Source organism: Henckelia pumila, chromosome 2 (genome assembly GCF_033568475.1).
Source record: "Henckelia pumila isolate YLH828 chromosome 2, ASM3356847v2, whole genome shotgun sequence".
NCBI classification, from domain to species: Eukaryota; Viridiplantae; Streptophyta; class Magnoliopsida; order Lamiales; family Gesneriaceae; genus Henckelia; species Henckelia pumila.
In genome coordinates this window covers 111,334,244-111,350,604 of record NC_133121.1, presented here as the reverse complement: position 1 = coordinate 111,350,604, position 16,361 = coordinate 111,334,244, and the positions used below count along the sequence as shown (strand labels likewise).

Sequence of the window (16,361 nt, the reverse complement as noted above, 5' to 3'; positions counted from 1 at the left end):
ATAATCATTGTTACATGTTTGGAATACTATTGTAATTTTAAAATTTCTCGTAAATTGAGAATAACTTTGTAATTTCAAGTAATGTGTGACTTTTATAATTGTGTGCATGTGTAGCATAAATTTTTTTTATTTTTATCAGGTGTTATGTGGTGGTGAATATTTAATTTGAATTGAAAATTGAAAGAAATAAAGAAATATTTGATTTAATTTATAATATAACACGTTTTAAAAAAACAATATGAGAGGAAATTTTGGAATTTTTAAAAATTTCATTGGCATACAAAATTAATTTTTTACGAGTTTAATCTTAATTAATAAGAAGGATATATATAATGTATTATAAAAACTTTTGACAATTAGCAACCTTATACGTTATTGTGAGAGTATCATACAAAATCTACATACGTGAGTCAATTGATCTACTTCAAACAAAAGGTAATATTTTACATAAAAAATTAATGTTTTTTTCTTGTCTAATCCAATAAAACTGTTTCTTATAAAATTTATCATAAGGCAAAAAAAGATGTTTGGTTAAGTTTATAAGATGTTTTGAAGTTGATAACTCTTCGAATCTTGGTAAAATATTTTACAAACAGCTTATAAACTGTCAAAATAAGTTATTTTTAAAATATCTTACTTTTTTAGAAAAGATTTTTTTATATATTTTGCTTTTTTATATTATCTTATATATTTTATTAAATACCCACCATGCGCCTTACCCATCATTTTACATAATTTATCAATTTTTTTAAAATTAAAATATAAAATAGTTTTATTTTTTAATATATGTTTAAAATTTATGACAAAATTCTAAAACTATTATATATATATATAATTATTTATATTATTTTCATAGTATTATATTTTTTTTGATAATTTTGACAATAAGATCCAACCACGACAACATATTTAAGTTGTTAAAAACAAGTTCTTGCAAACACTTTAAAATTTTATTTTTAAAATAAAATATTATAAGCTTTTTTTTTACCATTAGATTATAAGCTCTTTTAAATCAGTCAGACGCCTCTAAATTAGAGTTTTTTTTAAAAAAAATACCATATATAGATTAAAAAAACCCAAAATATCTTGAATTACTACATAATTTTTTTTTTAATCTAAAATTTTATATTCGGTTAATGTGGTAAATTAGTTTAATAATTTAAAATAATAATAACGATTTTGTTGGGCCCAAAGTTTGCTCCTTCAATTCTGAAAGTATCTTCACAGTGTTTCGCGGCCAAAACCCCACCGGCGGCTCTTCGTCCTCCTCCACCGGCGGCGCTGCCTCCCCTTTCTCTGCCGCCTCCGCCCATGGCTCTTGATTTTACCCTTTCTCGAATAAACTGAAACAGAATTAAGTTTCTGTTTTCTGCACTTTCTCTGCTTGCAGGTGCATTTCCATTCAGTCTGCTGTTCCAAACTTGCTTTGAACTCAATGTTTATCCTCCAGTCCTGCTCACCCTCTCTACAAACATTACCTCCTTCAATTTTCTGCATAAAGCTCCTGGCTTCTAGTCTTCCGATTCATAACCACTGCGCTTCCAGATTGTGCTCATATGTCACCAGATTAAGGGCCAAGAAATCGCTGACCCAGATTGAAATGAATGGTTTTGATGGTGAAGCTGTGGATGATAATGAGGATAAGGATGAGTTTCCATGGAGTAGAGGAGGATTTAGTGGTGGAGAAGATGAAGGAAAGGATTATGATAAAGATCCTGAGTTTGCTGAGATTATTGGCTCTTATCTCGATGATCCGGAAAAAGCGAGGTCTAAAGTAAGCTTCTACTTTGTCCCTATCAAATTGGTTTGCTTTTTCCTGGTTTCTTTTGTTTATTTCCCTGTATGTTTCTGGATGGTTATGATAACAGTGGGATTTCCTTAACTGTTTTGTCTGATTGGGCAGTTGGAGGAGAGATTGAGAAGGAAGAAGAACAAAATATTGCATTCAAAAACTGGTTCAGCTAAGCCCCTGCAAGTGAAATTTAACAGGTAAGTTGAAGTTCACTTTTGACTGTAAAAAAGTTGTGTTCTTGCTGTTAGACAAATTAGATTATAATCAGACATTTCAAAATATGTGGAGATTGAATGCCACAACTACTTATGCCCGGAGAGCATTATGATTTAAATTTTAGGGGGAAACTCATTGCGAAAGGTATTGTGCTTCTGTGGAGTGCATATAATAATTCCTGAGGCACAAGATTCTTAACAGTAATTGTGAATACTTCGTCAATTACAATGACGTTGGAGGTCAAATTAATTGTAAATCGGTATCTTTCTTTTGCTACGGGTCTACAATTTCCCCTGTGAATATTAAGCTAAATTGGACGAAAATCACTCATATTTATAAAATCTTGAGCATCGAGGGGTTCCGTATGATGCTTCATCCAACATTTTTTTTGTAGAAGTAGCCTCTGAATGTTGATCTAATAAATGTCCATAATGTTTTTCCCATTATTTTTGTCATTCTCCTTCACTTTTACAGATCTACTTTCATGGATTACATACTAGTTGTGCCAAATCTTGGGTTTGATGTTTAAGACTTTCAAAAAATCTCATAAAAGTGAAATTTGGACTGACATATTGTTTGTAAGGCCAGGTTTGATTTCTCAAATTCATATATATGGTTGGAGTTCTACAACACCCTGTTAGATAAAGACATTTCTCTTATCCGTGACGTAAGTGACCCTGGTGCTTATGTTCCATTTATTTTGTATTTGTCCCCTAAACCTCAGTAATATTGTTCATCTAAATTTTATTCAGACAATTCGTTCATGGCACATTATTGGACGTCTTGGTGGATGCAATTCTCTGAATATGCAAGTAAGCTTCCTTCAAAGACATGTTTCTTTATATGCTTGAAAACTAGAGAAATCGATGGAGCTACACGAGCTGGTGTCCTGAAAACTGGCAAAAAGCTATGTGAACGATGACAAGGGTAGGATCGTTATCGTATGCATCGTAATTTGTCACTCTTATCTTTCACAGCTTTCACAATCTCCAATGGAGAAAAGACCGAGTTATGATCATATTCAAGGAGCTAATGTTACACCAACCACATTTTACAACATAGGAGACCTTGAAATTCAAGATAACCTAGCTCGAATTTGGTAAGATTTTTGGCTCCTTAAGGCTCGAGGGCTGGGTTTGTCTGTAGATATTTGAATTGAGTCGTACATCGACAGGGTGGATATCGGTACAAGTGAACCATTACTCTTGGATATTTTGATAAATGCATTGACACAAATAAGCTCCGAGTAAGAACCTAAATCCATCATTTTGCATATATCATTACTTTAAGATCTGAGTTCTTGTTTCCTGTACATCTCTTACTTGTTCGTGTTGGAATGTTCCAGCTACATCGGAATCAAGCAAGTGATGTTCGGTGGAACTGAATTTGGAAATTGGAGTGAGAACCTAACAACAGAAGAAACGGGTTACACCACTCACAAGATATAGCCAAGGTAAAATCCATAGGGCCTGTGATTCTTTTCATCTGTTTATTTGTTAGCACTTGGATTTTGTAGGTTTAGTTTAAGTTCGTGTTTTGGACATTCCCCTCGAATAAAGAAGAAATATATATATATATATATATATAGAGAGAGAGAGTTTTGATCACATGAGCAACCACCATCGACAACTAGGTGAGCAACAACTGAGTTGAAAACTTTGCCCCCCAATTTTGTGAGTCATCGTCTTTCTCTCAGCCTCGTTTTCTTCCCCAAAATTCCTGTGTTCACCTGGCGATAAAGGATTGCCATTTTGGTCGATGATTTATAGTCATCTGGTACCAAGTCGAACGTTTGGAACGAGATATCGGGTTCAAGACTCAACTGTAACAAATCCCTTCCACAATTCAGAAATAATAAGAAATTAAAGGGTTGTAATTTTCGCTTTGAACACTTAAAGATGTATTTGTTCGTACTTCCATAGCATGCATTGGACAGTCTCTTTTTCTTTTCTTTTTTTACAACCTTTTGGAGACAAGCACGTCTCGAGTCCATGCTCAAGTCTCGTCGGTTGTGCGGGCAAATTTCACTCTTTAGTGTCATAATATGATGTAATTTCGATATTCAATATAATTTGTACTCAAAAAAAAAAAAAAAACATAAAGAAAGTGATGTGAAATTTGGGAGCCTGATATTTTAATTTTGCCTTGCAGAGAGGATCGTTTAATTTTGGAAGAGAAGTTTGAACCAACAATATTTGTTTGAATTCATTTATTTATTCCACCAATTGCACTGAACTATCTAGAACTTTGACTGGTATGCGTGGATGATGATTGAATTTTCACTTCATATTTTGAAATGAAATGAAGCCAATTTACCTAAACATTATTGTAATGTGATTTTATGACATTATTGTACGTATTTTAGTTTTATTTATTTATTTATGTTTAACTTCTGTATTTAAACTCACCCTGATTGTGGTAGGTCAAATTTCCTTCAAAATTATATATATTATTATTAGTAATAACAATATAAGTAATAATGTTGCAATTTCTTTGGAAAATTGTTTTTTTATTTTATTTTATAACTTTATCTTTTTGCGATTTCGATGATCTATGCTATCAAATTTCAGTTTGAGAATGTTATCTTTGTTTTTTTTTTTTTTTGGTAATTTGAGTTTTTTTTCTGAGGTGTCCAGCTTTGACGTGGAGTTGATATGCATAGTGTCATATTAGCATTTTCGATGAAAAATAATTAAATTACGGAAAATTGGTATATGTACGACTAAATTGAAATATGAAAATATAGAAGTTCAAAATTGTAATTTTTCACAATTTCTTGGATCAAATAAAAAAAATAAAAAATTGTACACTCCTTAATCTTATTCTCATTGCCTTCGCTCACTTCCTATTACATGCGGGTAATACGTTTTTCGACGAATGATTGATGCATGGTCGAGATTGAATTGCTATTTTGATTTTACTACGCATTTTTTCAGTTTTACTATATTAATTTTTTTTTTATATATAGAATAAGTTCATGAGAGTTATTGTTAAAAAAACTCAACAGGCTGACTTATTATAAGAAATATACTTTGGACAATAAAAAAGTATAGATCAGGATTTAGACTCTATTTGAACAAATATTTTAAAAAAAATTTGAGTTTTTGAAAGAAATTTAATTATGTGTTTAGATAAAAAAAAAAATTGAAAAAGTTATTGAAAAAAATTATATCAGATGGTCTCGTATGTCAATTTTGTAAGATATATATATCCGATATAATCCGTGAGTTTTACTCTTTTAAAAAATATTTTCAAAATGGCAAAAACTCATATGAGACGGTCTCAAGGGTCATTTGTTTTAGACGAGTCTCTTATATGGGTTTGTAGACAATTAAATTTGTCAACCTTCAAATATGGCAAGTACGAAGTAATTAAATATCAATAAAATAATTAGCTATTTTTGGGAAGATTAAATTCCTAAATAATAAATAGTTAATTAATTGATATTTTAATATATTTTGTGATCAAATCAAGATTGCATCTTGCACAAATTGAAAGAGAATACTAATAATTTTAGTATTTGAGATCAAATCTTGCATCAAATAGAAGAAAATACTAATTTTTTTAGTATTTAAAATTAAATCTTGTGATTAATGGAAGATAATCACCAAATAAATCAGGAGGAGCCAATCAAATTGCGACACCTCTTCAAATAAAAATGGTAGGAATCTGCATTTTTCAGCTATAAATAGGGGGCAGATGACCAAGAAGAAAACACAACAAAGAAGTGAAGCAAAGAAGTAGAAGAATTCAAGATTTTTCTCTCAAGTCACATTCAAGAAGTTCAAGGCGCAATTCAAGGCGTTCTTCTTCAAAATCATCAAATTCGAGAAGATCAAGGCGTGATTCAAGAGATTAATTGCGTTCTTCTTCAAATATACTTAAATTCATTCAAATTCAAGAAGATCGTTCTCTTCATTAAATTCAAGAAGTTCGTCTTCTTCATCAAACAAATCAAATTCAAGAAGATCGTGTTCTTCATCAAATTCAAGAAGTTTGTGTTCTTCAACAAATAAATCAAATTCAAGAAGATTGTGTTCTTCATCAAATTCAAGAAGCTCGCATTCTTCATCAAATAAATCAAATTCAAGAAGATTGTGTCCTTCATCAAATTCAAGAAGTTCATGTTCTTTAACAAATAAATCAAATTCAAGAAGATCGTGTTCTTCATAAAATTCAAGAAGATAGTGTTCTTCATCAAATTCAAGATAACAAGCCAAAAATTTGTAGCGCAAAATTCTTTATTTCTTTAAATTTAAGAAATAGAAAATTGATACAAAGTGAATTTGAGAAATTAAATAAAGATTAGTGGATGCAATCTCTAAATAATCCCTTGATTTTCCTCTTCAATGACAATTTCTTGATGAATTTGAATTTCTTGAGTATTTGATCTTCTAGAAGAAGATTTGATGTCTTGAGATTTGATTTGATGTCTTGATAAAATTAATTCGATGGGTTAACACCTTGATATCGAATTAAACTTCAAAATTTGGGAAGAACGCGATGAACTCCTTGAATCGCGTCTTGAAATTTGTTATCTTGAATTTGATGAAGAACACTATCTTCTTGAATTAAGAACATGATCTTCTTAAATTTGATTTATTTTTTGAAGAACATGAACTTCTTGAATTTGATAAAGGACACAATCTTCTTGAATTTGATTTATTTGATGAAGAATGCAAGCTTCTTGAATGTGACTTGAGAGAAAAATCTTGAATTCTTTTACTTCTTTGCTTCAGTCTTCTTTGTTGTGTTTTCTTCTTGGTCATCTGCCCTTATTTATAGCTGAAGGATGCAGATTCCTACCATTTTTATTTGATGAGGTGTCGCAATTTGATTGGCTCCTCCTGATTTATTTGGTGATTATCTTCCATTAATCACAACATTTGATTTTAAATACTAAAAAAATTAGTATTTTCTTCTATTTGATGCAAGATTTGATCTCAAATACTAAAAGTATTAGTATTATCTTCCAATTTGTGCAAGATGCAATCTTGATTTGATAACAAAATATATTAAAATATCAATTAATTAACTATTTATTTTTTAGGAATTTAATCTTCCCAAAAATAGCTAATTGTTTTATTGATATTTAATTACTTCGTACTTGCCATATTTGAAGGTTGACAAATTTAATTGTCTACAAATGCCCCCTCGAGACTTATTCACAAATAATTTGTTTTTGAGTGAATAAGTCACGATAATTTAGTTGTTGCAATTTCTTTGAGGTTTCACGAATTCTCAATTCAAATTTAATTCCATCCAAATTTTTTTGCATCCATATTTTCTTCTTCACCAATCAAGCGAAAGATAGAAACTTTTATTTCCCCTTCATGCATCTTCTTTGGTTGAATTTTTTTTTTCTTCCTTATATTCATATCCATTATTGAAGCGACGGATCATTGAAAAAAGGCAATACAAGACAGTACACTTCAATTATTTGGCGAATTTCATTACATCAAATGATATTAGAAGTGTACAGAAGGCATTCTTTACCGGAGTGATCATAGGCTTCAGGCAGTTCAAATATACGACCCCGTGTATGCTTCATTATTCACATTCGATCGAGATTCCAATATTATGAAAACATTTTGAGAAACATGGTGTCCACTCAATAATAAACTATTGACTTTTACATTGTGAACCATTTACATATTCTTTGTTGGGCCTCTCCATCGTCAGACATCTATATGATGAAGTCATTCAAGGTATCGAAGAATTCACCAGCATTGATGAAACATATATTTAAAATTTTTTTTTTCTCAATCTTGCGGCTGCACATCACATACTTCGAGAGATTTCGAAAGGTGGGTCAGGTCCAATCAACTCAAGATGGTGAAAGCGCATAATTTGAAGGCTTGGTGATTTGAAGAAGTGAAAATAATTCACTTTCTTGAAGAGACAATGAGGAATATTTTTCAGTGTTCAACCACTTCATAAGATTAAGGAAATACACTATGATTGAAAATATTTCTCCTTTCGATTAATCACAAGATTTGATTTTAAATACTAAAAAAATTAGTATTTTCTTCTATTTGATGCAAGATTTGATCTCAAATACTAAAAATATTAGTATTATCTTCCAATTTGTGCAAGATGCAATCTTGATTTGATCACAAAATATATTAAAATATCAATTAATTAACTATTTAATTTTTAGGAATTTAATCTTCCCAAAAATAGCTAATTGTTTTATTGATATTTAATTACTTCGTACTTGCCATATTTGAATGTTGACAAATTTAATTGTCTACAGGGTTATCCATTAAAAATTATTATATTTTATGCCAAAAATATTACTTATTATTATAAATATGGGTAGAATTGACCCGTTTCATTTGTGAGACCGTCTCATAAGGGTATTACTCTTTCAAAATAATGTTATCTAAGTATAATTTTTTAAGGACAAAAACTTCTATGAGACGGTCTCAAGGGTAATTTTTTTTAGACGGGTCTTTTATATGAGTTATCCATTAAAAAATATTATATTTTATGTCAAAAGTATTACTTATTATTATAAATATGGGTAGGATTGACCCGTCTCACGGATGAGACCGTCTCACATGAGTGTTACTCTTTTTTAAGAATAATTGAAGAATGTTTTTTGATATTTTAAAAATAAAAAAATAAGGGTGAAACGAAAATTATACTTTCTTATGAAAGAATTATTCAAAAATATTCTTATAAGAGTTGTTCCAACGTATATCCACAACGTTTTTACAAGCCTTCAAAAAAAAAAAAAAAACGTTTTTACAAGAATCGTGAAATAAATTATAAAAAATATGTATTTAGAAATTATATATTAATATTCATTAATATATGAAAATCTAATGAAGCATCACCTATTACCATTTACCACCACGCAACAGAGCTCCCAGTGCTGCGGCAACAATAAGGTGAAATTCTTCTTCTTCTTCTTCCTCTTCCCGTAAGCTGCTAAAAATCCAATTTGAAAAAATTACAGTTTTTGGAATCATGGGAATTTGTATAAATGTCTTTGGAAGGCTTTTTATAGATTTTGTTACTCATTGGGCAAACTTGTTAGTTTATAGATTTATGGAGTGTGGACTGGGATGAAACCAAGATTTTGATTCTGGGATGAATTTTTTCATATCTTACCCTAACGGTGCAAATCATCTTTGCTTTAGATTAGGAGAATCACTGGTAAATCGGGGCGTAAGATTTATTTATTGTTGATTAGGAATAATGCAGTCTTGATTAAGCTGTTGCCTTGACTAGTTTGTGGTTTTGTTAATTTTAGAAGTGGGATTGAATTGCATTTGTCTGGTGCCTTTTGGAATCTCACTCGACCATTAGTACAAACTACCTAAAATATTAGCTATTCCTTTCTTTTCTTGAGGGTCTGATTTGTGTAATGCATGATTGGTATCAGGTAATAGTAATCCCATAAAGCCAAACCAAATTGCAAAATCTCATGGCATCAAGGTTTTCGTCCATTATCCCCTCAATAGTGGTCCGTCGCTGCCTTCCTTTGGTGGGTGCTTTCTGTGTGCTTAGTTTGGGTCTTTCCAATTTTTGCTCTGTTTCTCTCTTCTCCAAAATGGGTAGTGCTCAATCGCTTCCATTTGTTCCTCTGTTGCGGTAAACTTTACTTGAATGTTGATTTTTTTTTTTTTTTTTCGCAAAAGTTTGTTGTGGTATTTTCTGATTTGATAGTGAGAATATGCCATCTAAATTTTACTCAATTTTTTTACAGATCAAAACTTGGTGCACGATCACAGAGCAGGAAAGTCCATACTTTCAGAATGGAGACAAATAGCACAACTGTCCCTAGTATCGTGGTTTATGTTACTGTTCCTAACAAAGAAGCAGGTTATTTAAATTTCCTATTTATTTTATGAAGCATAAATTCCAATCAGTGGATGTTGGGTGTGCTCTTCAATTTAATTTCCTGGTCAGTTTGTCTTATATTTAGAAACAAACAATTGAAGCTGCACTGTGTTGGCCAAATGTGCCTTCTCTCAAAAATATCCTGCAACCCAAGAACAGAAACAGTCTGTTTTATGTTGCGTGCAGTTTGGCATGTTATATTTGACCGTGGAAATAAACTAATGAAGAAGTAAACTCATAGACTTGCTATAATTTGGTGAAGTGCTTTGGTGATTTTTTGTGTATTTGAATTGTTTTTAAACCATTTTCTATCAATGAGCATTAGATATAGGTGCCAGTAAATTAGTTAGAGACACCAATGGGGAATCTGGAATACATTAAAAATCTCAAATTATTGTCTTTCTCAGCTAAGTATTCTCTTTCATTTTAAACACGATAACTTCTGTGCCTACAAAGTTATTGTAAACAGAAAATTACAATTATACGATTTTTACTATCAAAGCTTCTCGAGACACTATGTGTAAATAATTTACCAGCTATCTAGAGTCTAGACTAACAATGATCCATTCCAACTCCTCTCACTAGTTGGCTGCGTTGACGTAAAATAAAAGAATGACCCGAAGTTAATACTTCTATGTATTGAGATGAGGCTAATTTTCATGTATCAATTCCTTGTTAGGTCTGATTCTCATTCCTTATCTTGTCCCTTGGTCCAGGAAAAAAACTGGCAGAGAGCATAGTCAAAGAAAGACTTGCTGCATGCGTAAGTCGAGTACCAGGTTAGTGCTTTTATGGTTGTTCAACATCACTCATTTTGTTCATTATAATTTATTTTCTTCACATGTTCAGCTTCTATGCTTTCAGCTCATACGCTTGGAATCTACCTTTTTTGACATACGACTGTTTGATGTAATTTAAATGGTTGTAAAATAAACAATATATTTTTATTTCTGTTCAGGAGTCGAGTCAACTTATGAGTGGGAAGGAAAGGTAAGATTTTATCTTGATGGAGCGTCATAAAGCAGTACTCTACCACTTTGTTGCGTGACTGAATTGCAGATATTTATATTTTGTTTTGCTTGTATGTTGAGCAGATACAAACTGATTCTGAAGAGTTGCTTATAATTAAGACAAGGGAGTCTCTTTTACAAGCTTTAACAGAGCATGTGAAGGCAAATCACGAATACGAGTAAGCACCCACCCTCATTTCCCTTGGCATCACATGTTGATAAAATCTGTTGTAACTATTACTAAAATTTGTTTTTATGCTATCATTTCCCTTCAAATAACTTTTTTTTTTTGAAAGCCCTTCAAAAATTTTTGTTTGTTGGAAATAATCTATTGACATTTTTATTATCTTTTTTCTTTTTGAAATCAATTTGGTGCATAGGGTGCCTGAAGTGATTGCATTGCCCATAACTGGTGGCGACCTCGAGTATCTCGAGTGGATCAAAGACAACACAAGGGGAAGTGATGAGCAATCTTGAGATGTAATTACTCTAACATGATGCTTGAATGTTGTTCACCATGTTCTACTTTGATATGTGATCGTGTGAGCTTGTTTCAGTAAAACAAATGGACTATCTGAAAATGTGGGTTTGGGCAGGGCAAGAACTCATTTTGAATTCAAAAAATGCTTGTTATGAATTATGTTTTATTGCTCAAGACTTGTACTTCATTTGGGAGTATCAAAATGGAGAGAAAATATATATATATGAAGAAAAAGTTTTGTTTAGAAGTCTTTTCATGGAAAGAAAAGAAAGTAAATGCGAGAAAGGTCTTTCACTCCAAATAAAAAAATATATTATTTCTCTCCCCTTATTTTTTTTCCTCCTACTAAGCAATGATTTATTTATTTATTTATTTTGAGTAAAAGTACATCAAATTTTAAATTACATCAAATTGTAACACCAAAGTATGAAATTGCCCGCACACAATCGACGGGATTTGAGCATGAACTCGAGACGTACTATGAAAATATTTTAATTGAAGTCATCTGATGGAAAACTATGTACCATTCTTACAATAAGGAAATATGATTAAAACACCCAATAGTAAGATACAAGATACAAGCCAAAGATGGTGGCGTATGAATGCATGATATTTTTCTCCTGTTCCATTTCAGGTAATGTAACTTTCGTATACTATGATATCCATTACATCCATAGCAATATGATCACTCAATCTTATATTATATAATCCGACCATTCTATTGGATTGCTGGATTCCCCACCGCAGTTGTTCTTGGAGGCACGTCGAACAGAACCACTGAACCTGGTTCGATTGTGGCTCCCTCTCCGATTTTCACACCCCCCAATATCGTTGCTCCGGCACCAAACAGAACTCCATCACCGATCTTGGGATGGCGATCCCCACCAATTTTTTCGGTACCACCTAAAGTAACGTGGTGGAGAATGGAGACGTTGTTGCCAATGACAGCCTACTACAACTCCGGTTGCATGATCCCCACCGAATTTTTCGGTACCACCTAAAGTAACGTGGTGAAGAATGGAGAAGTTGTTGCCAATGACAGCAGTCTCGCCTACTACAACTCCGGTTGCATGTTAAAAAAAGAAGGCCTTGACCCATTATCGCGGCCGGGTGGATATCGACGGCAAAAACTGAAACACGAGACTGGAGAGCAAGAGCTAAAGGCCTTCGAGATTGTGTCCAGAGCTTGTGAGCAACTCGGTGAGCCTACGAATACAAATATGAAGAGCCCTTCTATCCATCCACTTGAATCAAGAAACTTTTCTTCAGGTGTCTTGCATTTAGCAAGAATAGGCACTGTTAGGCCTATTTTGTACGTCCATTCCACAGTTTATTTCATGTAGCAAGAACAGGCAGTAGGTAAACAACAATTCAAATTAACACATGCATGATATTATGGAATATTTTGTAAAACTTCCAAGACCTGACAGGCCAGAAAGCCCTTGTGACTCAGAAGGCAGTGTGAGAAGGAAATGCAGGCAGGATCACGAGAACGGCTGGCACGAAGGTCGGCAACTGTGGCAGCGCGTAGTGCATCGTCTGTGGAAAAGATGTCGAGGAAGAGATCATGGAGAAGCATAGACGGCAGCGTGGCTGAGCCGAGCATGTTGCCCAAGTGGAAAGACAGAGAACGCTCCAGGGAGGAGTGAGCGAGGATGGTGGAGTACAAGTAGCTGGCCAGAGCCGGCTCGGCGTCTGCATTACTCCGTGCCTCAGCTTTGATCTGTGCCCACACCCCCACCCCCACCCCCACCCCCACCCCCACCCACACCCACACCCACACCTGCACCCACACCCAAGCCTCCTCCGACCCCGGCGGTGGGCACATGTCCCTGAATTCCTCCACAGGCATTGCATCCATCGGAGTCGGTTTGACTGAGGGTTGAGAGAGAAGGTGGAGGAGGGTGGTAGCACATGAAATTATAATGATTCCAGAAGCAGAAAAGTATTACAACCTCGATAATAATAGTTCCCATCATCGTTAACCATTTTTGTGTTTTTTTTAAACTTCTTTCATTGTTCTACGTACTTCAAACATGTTTATAACTTAATTAAATTTCTTTTATCGATAAATTAGATTAGATTACCCCACTTTTACCATGTCGCATTCATATATATTAATTAAGTAATGATTTAACATTTAATAACACGATATCAATTTAAATCAAAGTCCATGACCCAAATCATGCCATAAAGAATCATCGAGAAATAAAAGAAACAAGACATAGCACTTGTTTTCCCCCCACACACGTATACATAAGAATGAATCAAACTTAGTTAAAAAACCAAAACAAAACAAAACAAACAAAACAAAAAATAATTGATCGAACTCAATTTTTATGTTCTAAACAACCAATTGTTGTATTCTCTGTGAAAATAGGGTAATAACAGCTTCTTACTTGTGTCTTCCTTCGCAGGTTCTTGCTTTTTCTTCATACGGTTTTGGTGGCAGCAGGTAACCTTGTATGATGCTTCATGCCTTTGTGTAAATTACATCTTTTTCTTCCCGAAACAGGTTGTCTCGTACAAATCTTTCCATCTTCGATGTTTATTCCACAAACACCCCATAAAGAATTTCGTTCCACTTCTTCTCCTACAAACTTAGGTGTTGCTGGAGAAACTCTTCTTCCTTTATGCACCACACACCTTTTATTTCTGTGGGCGGGCAACCTCTTACAAGGAGACCCATCATCCAAGATAACTCCACAAGTGGGAGCAAAATGGTTGTTATGGTTAATGTGAAAGCCATCGGAGGAACCCTTCCTGTCTATGTTCAACTTTGAAATAAAGCCATTAACTTTCATGCCTTTGTGCTCAGGACATCGTTTTCTTCCCTCAACTGCTGGCTCGGTACAAATGGATCCATTGCCTACAGCAACGCCACATACATTGCTAGAACTGCATGGAGATGACACTGGTATTGGCTGGGACCTCCTAATTTTAAAAATTCTAGAGAATAATCCATTGTTATCCATATCATTGCATAAATCGTCTTTGTTGTCCAAGAAAAATGGCTCACAAGTTTTGATTTCAACCCCTACTTTCTTGCGGTTGAAAACTCGTAGCTTCTTGGAAAGAAGAGAAAACAGAGATTCTCTTGTGTAGAGGTCAAGTTTTTTGAGCACGTCATCAGGTCGACGTGCACCATTGCTTCCTTTGTTCCATGCATAGTCAAATCTTTCAAGGAGCAGAGCTTCGGTTTTCTCGGCATCCTTCTTAGTTTTCATCTTTCGAAAGAAATACAGGCACAAAATATGAAATTAATGGCTGCCAGTGTGGGATAAGGGTCAAAATGTACAAGACGCATATTTGAGTGTCATAGAGTAGGATCATACAACTGATAATATGATAACACAGAGTAGTGAACTAGGTAATAACCAAAAGAGCGAGATCACCTTAGACACAAATTGGTGATACATGTGTGAAATGGACGTTTATGCTAAGGATTTAACAGATTAGTACTTACCGGAGCCCATCTATAAACAATCTGGAAGCCGTTTGAGAATATCTCAGTGAATAAACCAGGGTCTCTATCGGAACAAATGCTTTGATCAATTCCGGCGGCCTCACCATTTGAACATCGATTCCCCAAATGTGCACCTTCGCGGCCATACTGCTGAAGCCTATTCCGAACATTGTCAGCTTGTCCAAGATAAACAGGAACCACAGCACTCGAGTCAAGTTTGCGCTCATCTCTCCCATGTCGTGGGCGTGATATACCTACACCGAGTTCATAAACTCCGGGGCAAGAAGTGCAATTGGGTAGGTTATGTGTCCTGTACCTTTCTGCTCCTTCTTTTCCCAATGAATGGTCTTTCCAATCAGAGGCTCCAATTAGAATCTAGTAGATATCGCGTATAAATAAAAAAAATCCAGCATTATTTACTCTCATATTCAACTACACAATTAGAATCTTGATTTGTTAGAATTTGCTAAGGAAACATTCAACTACACTTTGTACTTCAGAATCCCGAAGAACTCTCATTTGAGTCTTAAATTAACTTCAGAAGGATATGAAATCTTGTCAATTGCAAGGAATTAACATTCAGTTTTCTTTAATTAAGAATAGAATTCAGCTCCTCGCACGAGCTAACCCTGTGATTTCCAAAAATAAGACTCCAATTCTATGTTCCGAGTGAGTTGCTAACCTTCCACTGGGAGAAAGCTGAGTCGTGTTTGATGTAGCTGAATTCTTCTCTCTTCAGCCTCCCCCCGGCGGCGGAGGTGGCGGTCGGAGTTCCCATTGACCGGTCAACCAGTCAACCGTATCCGGTGATTCAAATTTGGGCCGTTACTTGTGCAGCTCACTCCGCACTCCGAAGTGAAGTGCCATGAAGTGTGATGAGAGGACCACTTTACCCCTGCCTCTGAGCTATCACTGATCCAACTAATTTTTCAATTATTTTGATACTAATAAATTATTAATTAAACACATCTTACAATATATATATATGTATATATATATATATCTTACTATATTATTGCTAGGGGTGCAAACGAACCGAACCTGTTCGTGAGCTTTACGAGCCCGCTCGATAAATATTTGATTCGTATTCGAGCTTATCGAACTCGAGTCGAATTCGAACATGTTCGAACTTTTTTTCGAGCCGAGCTCGAGCCGAAATTACTCTGTTCAATAGTTCGCGAATAGTTCGCGAGCCTTAATATTTAATTAATATAATATAATTATATAATAATATATTTACATTTCGAGCTTTTCGAACCATAATATCCGAATAGTTCACGATAAGTTCGAATATTTCGAACCGAACTCGAACTTCATTTCGAGCCGAACTCGAGCCAAAATATTTGAAATTATCGAACTTCGAATCGAGCTCGAACTCAAATATACTCTTATCGAGCCGAATTCGAGCCTTAAAATTTTACCATTATTCGGCTCGATTTGGTTCGTTTGCACCCCTAATTATTGCAATAGACAACTTTAGTTAACTAAATTTCAATTAATAGTTAACGTTTGAGATATAATTACGATTATATATTAATTTAATTC

At 33.9% G+C, this 16,361-nt stretch overlaps 4 protein-coding genes across 4 annotated transcripts; 2 read left to right on the top strand and 2 right to left on the bottom strand.

Annotated features, from left to right (window-relative positions):
- Positions 1 to 1,199: 1,199 nt before the first annotated feature.
- Positions 1,200 to 4,397, top strand: LOC140883310 (uncharacterized). The gene is made up of 8 exons (XM_073289731.1): positions 1,200 to 1,774; positions 1,904 to 1,989; positions 2,597 to 2,675; positions 2,761 to 2,820; positions 2,986 to 3,107; positions 3,183 to 3,254; positions 3,354 to 3,461; positions 4,160 to 4,397. Exons 1-7 carry the CDS (start codon positions 1,436 to 1,438, stop codon positions 3,454 to 3,456), a joined length of 861 nt encoding a protein of 286 aa, XP_073145832.1. The 5' UTR covers positions 1,200 to 1,435; the 3' UTR covers positions 3,457 to 3,461; positions 4,160 to 4,397.
- Positions 4,398 to 8,849: 4,452 nt separating this feature from the next.
- On the top strand, positions 8,850 to 11,524 carry LOC140884260 (protein CutA, chloroplastic). The gene is made up of 7 exons (XM_073290963.1): positions 8,850 to 8,904; positions 9,402 to 9,610; positions 9,726 to 9,841; positions 10,576 to 10,638; positions 10,818 to 10,849; positions 10,954 to 11,048; positions 11,250 to 11,524. Exons 2-7 carry the CDS (start codon positions 9,444 to 9,446, stop codon positions 11,344 to 11,346), a joined length of 570 nt encoding a protein of 189 aa, XP_073147064.1. The 5' UTR covers positions 8,850 to 8,904; positions 9,402 to 9,443; the 3' UTR covers positions 11,347 to 11,524.
- A 443-nt stretch (positions 11,525 to 11,967) lies between these two features.
- Positions 11,968 to 15,696, bottom strand: LOC140880932 (protein EFFECTOR OF TRANSCRIPTION 2-like). The gene is made up of 6 exons (XM_073285822.1): positions 15,499 to 15,696; positions 14,817 to 15,191; positions 13,134 to 14,577; positions 12,774 to 13,073; positions 12,348 to 12,655; positions 11,968 to 12,253 (listed from the first exon to the last, which is right to left on the bottom strand). Exons 1-3 carry the CDS (start codon positions 15,592 to 15,594, stop codon positions 13,783 to 13,785), a joined length of 1,266 nt encoding a protein of 421 aa, XP_073141923.1. The 5' UTR covers positions 15,595 to 15,696; the 3' UTR covers positions 11,968 to 12,253; positions 12,348 to 12,655; positions 12,774 to 13,073; positions 13,134 to 13,782.
- On the bottom strand, positions 12,069 to 13,211 carry LOC140878167 (serine acetyltransferase 5-like). The gene is made up of 3 exons (XM_073281778.1): positions 12,774 to 13,211; positions 12,445 to 12,556; positions 12,069 to 12,253 (listed from the first exon to the last, which is right to left on the bottom strand). The coding sequence occupies exons 1-3, from the start codon at positions 13,209 to 13,211 to the stop codon at positions 12,069 to 12,071; spliced, it is 735 nt and encodes a 244-aa protein (XP_073137879.1).
- Positions 15,697 to 16,361: the final 665 nt, after the last annotated feature.

Bases quoted from the DNA above. Each gene is read 5' to 3' on its own strand.
- LOC140884260 (XM_073290963.1), top strand. From the start codon at position 9,444: ATGGCATCAAGGTTTTCGTCCATTATCCCCTCAATAGTGGTCCGTCGC. The intron at 9,611-9,725 runs GTAAACTTTACT...ATTTTTTTACAG, and splicing joins CCATTTGTTCCTCTGTTGCG to ATCAAAACTTGGTGCACGAT. The intron at 10,850-10,953 runs GTAAGATTTTAT...TATGTTGAGCAG, and splicing joins CTTATGAGTGGGAAGGAAAG to ATACAAACTGATTCTGAAGA.
- LOC140880932 (XM_073285822.1), bottom strand. From the start codon at position 15,594: ATGGGAACTCCGACCGCCACCTCCGCCGCCGGGGGGAGGCTGAAGAGA. The intron at 15,192-15,498 runs GTTAGCAACTCA...GATATCTACTAG, and splicing joins CAGCTTTCTCCCAGTGGAAG to ATTCTAATTGGAGCCTCTGA. The intron at 14,578-14,816 runs GTAAGTACTAAT...TTCTTTCGAAAG, and splicing joins TTGTTTATAGATGGGCTCCG to ATGAAAACTAAGAAGGATGC.
- LOC140883310 (XM_073289731.1), top strand. From the start codon at position 1,436: ATGTTTATCCTCCAGTCCTGCTCACCCTCTCTACAAACATTACCTCCT. The intron at 2,676-2,760 runs GTAAGTGACCCT...AATTTTATTCAG, and splicing joins ACATTTCTCTTATCCGTGAC to ACAATTCGTTCATGGCACAT. The intron at 3,108-3,182 runs GTAAGATTTTTG...GTACATCGACAG, and splicing joins GATAACCTAGCTCGAATTTG to GGTGGATATCGGTACAAGTG.
- LOC140878167 (XM_073281778.1), bottom strand. From the start codon at position 13,211: ATGGATGCAATGCCTGTGGAGGAATTCAGGGACATGTGCCCACCGCCG. The intron at 12,557-12,773 runs GTCTTGGAAGTT...TTGTATTCGTAG, and splicing joins AGGGCTTTCTGGCCTGTCAG to GCTCACCGAGTTGCTCACAA. The intron at 12,254-12,444 runs GTCAAGGCCTTC...ACGTTACTTTAG, and splicing joins CCACCCGGCCGCGATAATGG to GTGGTACCGAAAAAATTGGT.